We start from the raw sequence: 13,269 nt of genomic DNA on the forward strand, positions 1-13,269 counted from the left end.
GCACAAGAAAAACCCAACACTATACACAAACAGTTACAACACTTTAACTCGGAAAGAGTCTGGAAAACAATGCAAAATCATTTTCTCCCTTACATACAAAAGTACCTAAACTTATATCTCGCCATCACAGAAAACATAATTCTGTATGATACTTTCAAGCTATGGACAAAATAAAAATAGTTTTGGGAAGGGCTTGAACCTAGCTTTCATACAGTATCAAAACCCAAAAAAGGTAAAATTTCACCACATGTTGGGTTTTCCTAGATCAAACACACACACACACATACAAATAATTAAATGACAGCGGTTTTATGAACCAATATCAATTCGTAAAACCCAATCGATCTTTTGGTCTATGCTTTTTTCAGTTGATGAATAAACAGTACATAGTGCGCCTCCCATCCAATAAATCGGAATAGGCTAAGCTTTGTGTTACTTTTGATATGAAACAAAGTCTCAGATTTCAATTTCTGTCCATATCATTAGGAAATTCAAGCAATAAATTCTGTTTTGGTGCTCTTTAATGTGACGTGACAGATAGCTTCTGGGTACTCGTCTGTGCGTAATCAAACGCATAGCAAAACAGTGCTCCGCCGCTACACTGGACAGGGATGGAAATTACAGTTACAAGTTATCCTCAGTGTAATCAGTCAAAGTGACTGACGGCCTTCGGATTTTTCCGTCACGATAAAAAAATTCTGTCTAACGCGCCCCCTGATATGTTCATTTTTGCTTATGTATTTGCCTGTTAATATTAATGTAGAACAAAAGTTTTTTTTGTTTTTTTTTGAGCAACTGGGATGGTGCCCCACACAGACTGCACACTCTGTGTATAAGGAGTGCTGGTGCTGTGCAAATGTTACATAAACTACATGTAAGCCCCCAAGCGTGTGCTGTGGTGAAACCGACAAAAAGCAAAAGATGGAATTATGTAGGCTCGAAAATGTGACCGTTTTGGTCACATATGCTCCCGGAATTTAATCTGCGCAACCTCAAAATATATTTGGAAGCATTTGTGCGAGTGTGAGTAATTGTTGTTTTCATTTCTTTACAAAAATTTCGCTAAGTACTGCACAGTATATGACTGCTGGGAGCTGATACATTGCACTCTGCTGAAACTCGGAACCGGCCGGTTTTTGCTCCGAACGATTTCTTTCAACCAATCTCTGTTCTGGATTTGCACTGCATTGCAATTAGGGGTGTGCAATATGAAATTTTTTTATTGTGGACTATTAAAATGTCCCTACGATCTGCTATTATTGAAGAAATAAAGTAGGCCTGCACATTCTATCAGCTGCAGTTCTGGCGCCTCCGTCTCACGTGACATGCATTCACACCAAATGTTTACTCAGCAGCAGAATTCCACTCACTAAACACTGCACTTATTTGCAATCACACAGGTACATTATTTGCACGTGCTTTAAACCTTGCCACATAAACATTTCCAGTGGTGGGCAGTAACGAAGTAGTTGTACTTCGTTACTGTACTTAAGCAGATTTTTCAAGTATCTGTACTTTACTGGAGTAGTTTTATTTTGAGTAACTTTCACTTTTACTTCACTACATTCCAAAGCGTAAGATCGTACTTTTTACTTCACTACATTTCATAAAACATATCGTTACTCCTTATAATATATCACGTGCTCTGAGATGCACAAGCAGTGTCTGATTCATGAACAAACTGGTTCTTTTCAATGAACCTGTTAAATTGATTCGCCAATCGCACCAAACGATTCATCCACGAATTGGAATGATCCGATTGCAGCTGTTCTCGAGTCGACAACTCATTGATTCAAATGATCCGTTTAGAGCGAGTCTCCAGTCAACTGAATTCACAAGTAAAAACCGGGAGATCTTGTGCGCGCGGGCGCGACTGATACTGCGAAAATAAGTTACTAATGTTGAATTTTAGGATTAATTATTATAACTGAAAATCATATTTAGGTCAGAGCTGTCTGTTGTTTGTGAATTACATCTGCTGTAAAGGTGATGTGTTTAAGCGCACTGAAATGCTTGAATTCAGACACATCGAAAACGAAAAATTTAAATAACAGCTTAAATAAAATAACTCATGCACTTTCATATTCCTCGCTGATGTAACGTTAGCAGATTTATTAAAATGCTACGCATGTAGCCCTACGTGACATCTGTTTTTATATTGTTTTGCAACGGTCAGCTAGAGTAGACAGATATGAATGTTTATTCATAACCATGCTAAAAATAAGTAAATATTGTTAGATTGTTAGATAATTTTTAGATATAAAGTCCACATATTTTTATTCAACCACCTAGATAGATTACATCAGAGGGAAAAAGAAAGGATGTCATGCTCAGAACATGGTAACTACAGTAATTATCAAAGTGGAAAGTGATGCCCCCTGGGGGCATTTGGCCAGGGGTGTTTTTACACAGACAATATTTGAAAGGAAAAAAATCATTATGAAAATATAATTATATTTTCCTTAAAATGTTCTTGCTAACTTCAGGCCTTATTCCAATGTCATATATAACTGTGACGTTATGCAAAACGAGCTTTAAAACACTTTTTTCTTACTGGTGAAAATTTGATGGTCAAATCTGTTTTCCCTCAGGTACATCGCAGTGTAAGCTTCACAGTGAATATTACTACATCACTCTTGTCAACATAGTCCATTATCAACAACAAAAATATATTTTTTGGGAAAATCCCAGGTATTTTGAGCAGTAGGATTATAAAAAAAAATGTGCTAATATAAAATTTAATTAAGTAGCCTATATAAAATTGCAATATAAATCTATCAGTACTTTTTTACTTAAGTACATAAAAAATCGGGTACTTTTGTACTTTCACTCGAGTAAAATTGAAAGAGTAGCACTTTTACTTTTACTGGAGTAATATTTTATTATACGTATCTGTACTTTTACTCAAGTACTCAACTTGTGTACTTCGTCCACCACTGAACATTTCATTTGTGTGCTCTTCTGACATGTGCTTACATTTAAAGCGTGTGCAGTCAAAAACAACAACAACAAAAAAAAAAAGCCCATCAAACAGCGCCTGAAGTAAGTTATCTTTCATGTGTGGTTTGGTTCGGGTGTTTTATGTAGCATAATTTCACAAAGCTAAAGTCTCTTAGACCATTCTGTTTTTGCTTCAGATATTGAAATTATAATCTAATTTAAATCAGAAATTGCTCCTGTATGCAGCATCTTTGTGTGGATATTGTTTAAAAATGCAGTAATTGTCTCTAATTTAAATGGCTACAGAGAGTTTGACCTGTAATAAAGAAAATAAACATCTTGTTCATGTACTCATATTTTCAATTTTTTATTGTCCCTTTCTTAAGGCAATACATAATTATTTAAAAAAAGGCTTTCAGAATCAGCCCATTTGTTTGTAAAGCATCAGTAATCAGAATCAGCCATGAAGAGTCAAGATCAGTGCATTACCAAAAAGAAGTGTGTGGCAAAGATTTCAGGATCAGGTCTGACTGGTGAAGCTATTAATCATCAGGAAGTTGCTGGCTGTTCCTTTCAATTGGCAGTTGTGGTGCTCCTTAATATTCATTGGGTGCTCCTAAATTTTATTTGGTGCTCCTAACTTTTTGAATTGGGGAGCACCAGTGCTACCAAGTAAAAATGTTAATTTCGAGCCCTGTTAATGCATTTTATACTCCTTATGTGATCTTAGAAACATCAGTTCTATATTTTGAGTTTGATATATTTTGTGTCAATTCACTTTGAGTTATGTGTTTGAGTGATATTGAGTTTGCAGATAAATTGCAATATGGAAACTTTTAGGAAATTCTAAACTTCTAACAACTAAATTCCATCTCTTTATAGTTTCAGAGTATTCAGGGTTGCTGCAGGATTTTTAAGCTCAAATTTAAGACTTTCAAAGACCTTTTTTAAGACCTGCACAAATAAAATTAACACCATATGAGCAGGGTAGGGAAATTTCTATGATTAAATATTAAACTGTAAAATGACTGTAAACTCCTGTAAAAACTGATTTACAGTTCAGATTTTTCACAAAAACAAAAAGTTTATAAAATGATACACTTCACATTTCTTTAAAGTACCAATTGTTAAGAAAATAGATGAGTCAAAAATATTACGTATATTAATGTAAACTATTATTATCAATTAATTATTATATTGATTTAAAAAAAAACAAACATATAAATACATGTTAGTGTTTAGATTTTTATAATGAATTATCTTAATGATCCACCAGTTCACATTTACAGCTTTGCATTTCTGCAGGGTAAAACCATGGGTCGCTTTTCGCTTTGGTCTGAACAAAAACAAACCCAATACTATTTTCTGTCAATACCGGAGGCTGCAGTTCTAGGACCACATTTCTAGGACCCTATTTTTTGGGACAGTGCCATCGAGCAATTCCATTTCAACAAAGAAACATCAAACAGATGCAAAGACTAGATCCATGGAAACTACTCAGTTTTTTTTTTATCTTTCCATGTTTTTTTTAATGTAAAAGCTGGCATAAACTTGAGTGTTCGAGGGGGTGTCAGCAATCTCCATTTACCCTATTTAGTTGTCCAAAACAGTTTATTGTGCTGCTGGTTGTTGTAAATTAGTATTTGTATTCAAATTATTTTAAATTTATTAAAGTACTAATACATACACTAATTTGTACGGCAACTGTTTTACTGTTTACTGCACTAAGTGGGTCACACATCAGACATGAAGCACTGTGTCTAGAATATATTGAAATAAATTAGGTTAAATATTTCAAGAGGGTTACTCAGGGGTAAGTTTAGGGTTAGGAGTTGGTTAGGACAATAATTAAGTGTATACATTTAAACAACTACATACAGTATTTCCTTAAAAATAATAATATACAGAATTGAATAGCAAGTGCTATAAATAGTATGAGCTGTTAATGCATACATAGGACAAACTTATAAATAAAATAAAATAAATAAAAAAAAATACAGGGTCCTAGAAATGCGGTCCTGAAACTACAGCCTCCTGCATTGTAAGAATACCCTACTCAAAACAACAGGCTTAATGAAAATGCATATTCAATCTCTGCCAGCAGATGGCACATTCGGAACTGCAGACATGTGTTTCCCTGGTAACGGCAATACACAAAGCAGCTCAGCACCCGACTTTGAACGTGCAGCGCTCATGTTTATTTAACGAAATCATAGTCTTTTCAACTTTAATCCTCACACAAAGCTGTATAGCAATTCTGGTCTTCCTGTTCCTAAAATTTAAGACCTCTTAATCATAATTAAGACTTTCTTGTACAGCTTAAGACTTTGTATGACCTTAAATTTGATACAACTAAATTTTAGACTTATTAAGGACCCGCGGGAACCCTGGAATTATGGAAAACAGAATACAGTTTTTATGGTGCCTGGTGGTTTCTTGGGGAAGACCAAAAAGAGCTCTTTCAAGACTGTCAAGGTATGCTATGAAATGACTAACAAAACACATACACAAAATTTTGCCCAGATGCCATTGTTTCATTTCCAATATCAATCACTGTAATTCAGCTGATTAACCAATCAAATACCAACCAATTCAGTTTAAAACACACAATATATGTTTATTTTGTTGGGCCCAAAAGTGAAACTTTCGTCCTCATTTACTCAATGTCATTTTGTTCCAAACCCATAAAATTTTCACTCAAATTTATATATATATATATATATATATATATATATATATATATATATATATATAAGATCGATTGAATAAAAAATCGAATCGAGCAGTTTAATCCAAGTCTTTTGAAGAGACACAATCACTTTAAATGATGAACAGATGTAGTTTAGGCTTTTATTCAAATATTTACATTAATCAGCATACTTAAACAGAAGCTTAACCATACTTGCTTGATTCATGAAAACAAACCTCATTGGTTTTTGCGAAAGCTCAAACATGCTGTGTGACACCTGAATGAACCTTGTTGGTTCTCACTTGTCAGGCAAACATGCTTGATTTTCCATTTACCAAAATTGGATGCTGCAATCAGTGTTTAGTGTTTATATGTGAATAAAAGCCTATAATTAAATCATATCAGGTATATCAAGTTTTTCATATAATTTATCATGTCTCTTCAGAAGACTTGGACTAAACCACTCAATTCACATGAAATTATTTAACAGTCTCTTTATGAACTTTTTGTAGAGTCAGCGAAGACTTTCAGTGGAGGGACAGAAATCTCCCAGGTTTTATTTATTCTATAATAATATTTAAATATTATACATATAAATATTTTCATTTGTGTCTTGAAGATGAACAGAAGTTTTCTGATTTTCGAAACAACATAAGGGTGAGTAAATAATGACAATGTTTACTTTCAGGTGAACTAACCCTTTAAGAATTACATGTGAGAGGATTAATTATGCTTGACATTAAATTTTGGAGGTTTAGTCCAGTTTTTTTTTTATTGAATTATATCATGGCTCACTTTTATAAAAAGACACATTGACAAAACTTTAGAATGCCATCATGCTAGCTATGTAGAATCACCTAGAAAACGTTAAATATTACAAAAATAAATAAATTATATCTCTTTTGTTTTTCTTTCTAACAGGAGGATGAACTTGAACAAGGTGCAAGCTCTAACAGTCTGACTCTACAATTGGACTACAAGTCAAAAGCAAAAAGGCCCATTCGCAACTGGAAAGCTAGGCCATTCCCAATGCTTTATAAACTATTAAGAGTATTTTCTCTAGGAAAAAAAAAACAACAACCATGCTTCGTTAGCACTGGATGGCAACCTAAAATGAAATATGCAATTTCAACTTTAATGTTTGTTTAAGTTTTAATGCTCTGGTCTGAATAAGTCAAGTATGTTTATTTAATTATCATAGCAGAGCATGATCTCATTCCAAGGATCATAATTAACCAATAATTAACCAAAGATCTTTTCAAAATGCAATGTTTGCGTTAAAACTGAGACTTAACCAGCTGCTACTGACAACAAAGAAATTCTAAGATGCATGCTTTGTGTCAGACTTACCCAGCATCCTGTGCTTCATGGGCTCGTATGATAGATAATAAGTTGTTGTGTTGTAGAAAGTCACAGACAGCGGGATAACTAGAAGAATGAGGAAAGAGAATAATAATGATCATTTCGGCATTTGAGAGAAATTCCGTTGAGAAAATTCAGTTAAGTGAGCTGTGAAGTGGGAAGAACGCAGGCTTTTACCCAAACTACACATTTTTCCTACTGGGCAAAATCTGATCTAATGTAATTTCAGCAGCCCTTCAGATGGGGCACTATAATAACATCTAAGCCATTAGCAGGACCTTTCAAACCCATTTGTCATTTGTCTTGGTCAATTACCCTTGCAGCTCATCATTAATGTTATTTACAAGATTGATCTTAAATAAAAATTATATTCATTAATAAACTGTCAATGTCAGAAGACCAATTAAAAAAAAAAAATACTGGTCAAGGTCAAATTGGCAAATGAATTGTGAATTGAGTATATTTATTCACAAGTAAAATCATTAACATAAAAGAATCAATCAATCAGTCAGTCCGTCTGTCTGTCTGTCTATCTGCCTGTCTAGCTATCTATCTGATTTGTTGTGTGGGCATCAGGCAACTGGCTATTCTTCTCTTGCATTTACCACTTGCAGTATCTTTTGTATCACCAACTAAAGGTCATATGAAGCTTCCAAGTCCCATTTAGACCTACTATCCGGGCTATTTAAAAACAGAGCTCAAATCATCGGTTATAATAATATTTTTCTACCAGCAGAGACAGTGATATTTCAATCAGCCTTTCTGTCTGTGAAGTTGCCTGTTAACTGAATTCACACATCCAATTTCATTCTGCTGCCTTTGTATAGCAGGCACGTGCATGACATTTACTCCTTATTGAGGCAAAGCAAACATACAGCATAAATCATCCTTATGTAACAGTCACTAGTGAATCAAACAAGACAGTGCAACTGGATAATGGCTCTTTCTTCATTTACAGTATTCATGCTCATAGAACCATGCATGCTATTTCTATTCTATGATATGGAGGGTTTCAGAAAGATGTAGATGAGGCAGGAAATGTTTTAGTATATGTTTAATGTTTAAAGTTTTTAATCTAACATGTCTACCATTTATCTCATGCTCACATAACACACCACAAAACTGATTACATTTTTTTTCCCAGTTTATAACAAATGTATTCCCCTGTCTAGAACTGCATAATGTTTAATGTTAAAAATGGAATGAGGTAAATGTTCTCTGGTTAGATTTTTTTAATGGGCTATTGGTACCTGTAGAAATAGGAGCAGCCTCTCACTGTGTTGTGTGTGAAATGTTCCTGGGTTTTCTCGCTGCCAAAGTCCTCCAGTGGGTCTGACCAAAGCAAGTCACACATTGGTCCATATGCAGGAGGCTCTTTGAATCTGTCTAACTGGAAAGGGCAAATACACTATATTACTACAGAGTGCTACCATGTTAGAGTAAAGCATCATTTTATTTATTTATTTTTTATTAAAGAAAAAGAATACAGTACTTAAACTATTTTAGCAACCTGCTAAAAGCTATGGAGCCCCTAAAAGGAAATGTGCAAAAAAAATAAAAAATAAAAACACACAGACTTTTGCATGGGCATGAGAAACATTTTGCAAACTCACGCATTACAATTTGCGGTTGCATCACTTCTGACGGAAAGTCTGACTGTTGATTGCTCTGTTGCAAAATTAAAATAAATTGAAAGTTATTAAGAAGACTAAGCAAGTGCAGATCCCTTACTTGAATATGAGGTTGCGTCACTTCTGCCATCTTACAACGAAGAAAACAAGAGGATGGATGCTCATGAATTAATTGAGAACTATTTTAAATTTAGCCCCTTAATACAAAGATATTGTTTCAGTTCTTGCATTCCAACACAGATATATCATCACTGAGCAGCATAAGAACAGCTTTTTTCCCCTCAGGATATATTCCACCTGAACAATACATAACATCTCAGGACTGTGCATCTGTACATAACTTCTCAAAACATTCTATTCTCATCTGTAAAATAGCGTGTTTGCACATTTATCATTCTATTGTCTCTATATTTTTTATTATCATATGGCAATTATATTTTAATTTATTGTATATTCTCTTTATTATTAGTGATATATTTCATTTTATTACATTAAATTATATGTATGTTTAAACTATGTCTGTACTTTCTCCACTGGAAGCTCCTGTCACCAAGATGAAGTCCTTGTGTGTGTAAACACACTTGGCAATAAAGCTCTTTTTGATTCTGACATTTAAAATGCAATCTGAGGTCTAGAAGCGATTGATACAGTAAAAAGTGCCCAAATTTTGGATTTTGGAAGGACAATGTACTGTATATCGTCCCACATAAAACTATAAAGGTCAGTTAAATATATACATGTATATCTCAGTGGCGTGAACTGTTGTTCCCTATCTGTCGTACACTCCGAGCTGTGTCAAGTGTACGACACTAGGGGTCGCTCTTGGGAGCCCAAACACCTCTGATAGTTTGAGAAAATGCCAATAAAATTGGGTGTGCAGATTTTGCATAGCTGGCCACGCCCCGGACATCCAGGTATAAATAGGGCAGTGCATGCTCTGCTCACTCGTTCTGTTTTTCGGAGCCGAAGAAGCGGCATCATTCACCTCTTCGTTGTTGGATCTACGGCACAGGCAGCGGTCTCTCCCTTCTCTAACACAGCTAAGTGTTGTGAGAGCTCCCCTGGGTGTGTCGACGGCGATCTACAAGAGAAGATTCTCCTCTAACAGAGCAAATTTTCTCTAAAAGAGCTACACGGTACGGATTGTGTGTGACATCATGCCTTTCCGTACGTGTCCTTCTGGTTGCGGTTTCCACCTTTCCCCTAACGATCGGCATGATCACTGTGTTCACTGTTTGGGGCTTGAACATGCTGAAGCAGCATTCGCTGAGCCATGCCATGGCTATCACGCAGATCTATCAAGCCAAGGTACTCAAAGATCTGCACAAAGGTGCTACTGCAGGAACTGCGCTCGGTGACCGACTATGCCCTACGAGCTACGAAGGTCACGGCGCCCTGTGAAGGGCGATGTCCACAATGGTGGTCCAGGAGCGCCACCTGTGGCTAAACCTCGCCGAGATGCGAGATGCTAAGAAGGTTCGCTTTCTTGAACCTCCCATCTCCCAGGCTGGTCTCTTTGGCGAAACTGTGGAGGAGTTTGCCCAGCAGTTCTCCATGGTGAAGAAGCAGACGGAGGCCATTAAACACATCCTGCCTCGGTGTGCAGCGAGCGCTAGCCCAGCTCCGCCTGCTCCGCACCGAGGGAGGCCCCCTGCCGGTCCTGCAGCTAGACCCGCCCTACGATCCAGTTCTCGCAGGAAGGTGGCACCGCCAGCCCGTCCACAGGCCACAAAGAACCCTCGTCAGGCTTCAAAGCATTCCTGAGACGGGCAGCCCGGGGAAGGAGGATCGTTTGACCTGTCCGGGTCCACACTCGACGAGGGGTCACAGCTTGCCCGCCATCTCCTACTTTGGAGCCAGCACAGACTCAGGTCTCTGCATGCCATTTACATTCCCAACGAATCCAATCATATGGCCGATTCTCTGTCACGACAGGTTTCGCTCGGAGGCGAGTGGAGGCTCCACCCCCCAGTCGGTCCAGCTGATTTGGAATCTCTTTGCCTCACCGGAATCCACCTACTGCCAGTTGTGGTACGGTCTAACCGAGGCCCCCCCTCGGTATAGATGCACTGGTGCACAGTTGGCCGAGGGACCGGCTCAAATACACGTTTCCCCCAGTGAGCCTCATTGCACAAACCCTGTGCAAAGTCAGGGAGGACAAGGAGCAGATTCTCTTGGTGCCCCCATTCTGGCCCAACAGAACCTGGTTTTCGGACCTGGTGCTCCTAGCATCAGCCCCTCCCTGGCGCATTCCTCTGAGGAAGGACCTCCTCTCTCAGGGGAAGGGCACAATCTGGCACCCGCGCCCAGATCTTTGGAACCTCCACCTATGGTCCCTGGACGCGACCAGGAGGATTTCAGAGACCTTTCACCCTCAGTGGTGAACACCCTCTTACAGGCAAGAGCCCCCTCCACTAGGCGGTTGCATGACCTAAAATGGCGCATTTTTGTGAACTGGTGTTCTTCCCGAGGGAAGGACCCACAGAGATGTGGTATTGAATCTGTGCTATCCTTCCTTCAGGGAGGCCTGGATAGGCACCTATCTGCCTCAACACTCAAGGTCCATGTGGAGGCTATATCAGCCAACCATGACTTAGTGGATGATAGATCCGTGGGGAAGCACCATTTGGTTATCAGATTTCTTAGAGGCGCCCGGATACTAAACCCTACTCGGCCACACCTTATCCCCTCTTGGGATCTCACTGTGGTCCTTCAGGCTCTACAGCAAGATCCATTTGAGTCAGTCGAACTTAACGCCCTCTCCTTAAAAGGCGGCTCTCCTGACTGCGCTCACCCATGTCAAAAGAGTGGGAGACCTTCAAGCCCTCTCCGTCAACAGTTTGTGCCTAGAATTTGGGCCAGCGGACTCTCACGTTGTCTTGAGACCCCGGCCTGGATACGTGCCCAAGGTCCCCACCACTCCCTTCTGAGACCAGGTGGTGACCTTGCAAGCTATTTTTCCCTGGAAGATGACCCCAACCTGACCTTATTGTGCCCAGTCTGTGCCCTGCGCATGTACCTGGAACATACTCAGCCCTTCAGACGTTCTGAACAGCTCTTTGTCTGTTACGGAGGACAGCAGAAGGGGAAAGCTGTCTCCAAGCAAAGGATCTCCCACTGGCTAGTGGACGCGATCCGCATGGCCTACCAGGCCAGAGGCTTACCCTGCCCACTGGGAGTGAGAGCCCACTCGACCAGGGGCGTCGCTGCCTCGGCAGCTTTTGCGAATGGGGCCTCGTTAACAGACATCTGTAAAGCTGCAGGTTGGGCTACACCTAACACATTCGCCAGATTTTACAACCTGCGCATGGAACCAGTATCGGCTAGAGTCTTGAACGCAAGCTTATGACTCAGCACTCTGGTTTGGTGTAGAGCTTGCTGAAGCACTTCCCCCTCACGGTGATTACTCTCTAAGTTTCAGTAGGTTTCCTGAAGTGAACCCTGGACATCTTCCCCATCACATTTGGCACTTCTGGACGTGGCGAAGTTCAGTGGAGGAACTCGCTACAAAAATCCAACACAAGGTAAGATTACTTTACTAATTCTTGGTTGGATTTGTGCCCCATATGTAGTGGCTCCTCATGTGGCCCCATGTGTGTAATTTCCACCTTTAACTCTCTGTGGTGCGGTGTTTCCCCTGAGACAGGTTTGTCTCTAGGATCTGAGTTTGGTAGTCTCCCCTGAGGTGAGACCCACCTCAGGTCCCGTCTCTAATGATATTCACTTTTATACCCCCCCTCTCTGGGCAGGTTGTGATCTCCGTAGTGCCTTTTTCTTATGGGAAATAGTCACTTCCCAACGTTCCCAAGACACTCAGCCGCTCCACTGAGGAAAGGCCCGGCTGCAGGCTGCAGGGCGTGGCCAGCTATGCAAATGCCGTCTACACACCCAGGGGAGCTCTCACAACACTTAGCTGTGTTAGATAAGGGAGAGACCGCTGCCTGTGCCGTAGATCCAACAACGAAGAGGTGAATGATGCAGCTTCTTCGGCTCCGAAAAACAGAACGAGTGAGCAGAGCATGCATTGCCCTATTTATACCTGGATGTCCGGGGCGTGGCCAGCTATGCAAAATCTGCACACCCAATTTCATTGGCCTTTTCTCAAACTATCAGAGGTGTTTGGGCTCCCAAGGGCGACCCCTAGTGTCGTACACTTGACGCAATGTCTCCGTTCCCTCCATCAGGGAATAAGGGTTACCATATGTAACCGTTCTGAAATGAGGGGGCAAAGTCCACACATTTTTTTAATGTCTTTTTTTTTTTTTTTTTAAATCAAATATAAATTCATGTCACAGTCACATTTTCTTGGTGAAATAAATATTACCTACCTACACTACCATGAATAAAAATCTATATTGTATTTTTTACATTAACAATGTAATTAATAGGCTATTCGGTAACACTTTAGTATAGGGAATAGGGACGTGACGAGATCGGATCTCGCGAGATCTCGTGACGATCTCCCCATAAAACATTTTGCAGTGTTTATATTAGAACTGCACGATTAATCCTTAAAATATCAAGATCTTGATTCAGACACCCACGCGATCTTACTCCCGAATGACAACGATTTAGCTATGTAAATTCACTGTTTCACATCGCGAGTGTCAGTGGAGCGTGAGAAGCACGTTTTGTCGCTGCCCATGT

General features: G+C 39.3%; 1 protein-coding gene across 2 annotated transcripts in view; it reads right to left on the reverse strand.

Annotated features, from left to right (window-relative positions):
* The window catches only part of LOC127168857 (protein phosphatase 3 catalytic subunit alpha), a 147,037-nt gene that overhangs the window by 112,334 nt on the left and 21,434 nt on the right, over positions 1–13,269 (reverse strand). For both annotated transcript variants that reach the window (XM_051115953.1, XM_051115954.1), the window contains exons 4-5: positions 8,242–8,381; positions 6,980–7,057 (exon numbers count right to left, since the gene is read on the reverse strand). In XM_051115953.1, the coding sequence (XP_050971910.1) occupies positions 6,980–7,057; positions 8,242–8,381 (218 nt within the window). The remainder of the gene's footprint in view (positions 1–6,979; positions 7,058–8,241; positions 8,382–13,269) is intronic.

The sequence above is a fragment of the Labeo rohita genome, chromosome 7 (genome assembly GCF_022985175.1).
Source record: "Labeo rohita strain BAU-BD-2019 chromosome 7, IGBB_LRoh.1.0, whole genome shotgun sequence".
NCBI lineage: Eukaryota > Metazoa > Chordata > Actinopteri > Cypriniformes > Cyprinidae > Labeo > Labeo rohita.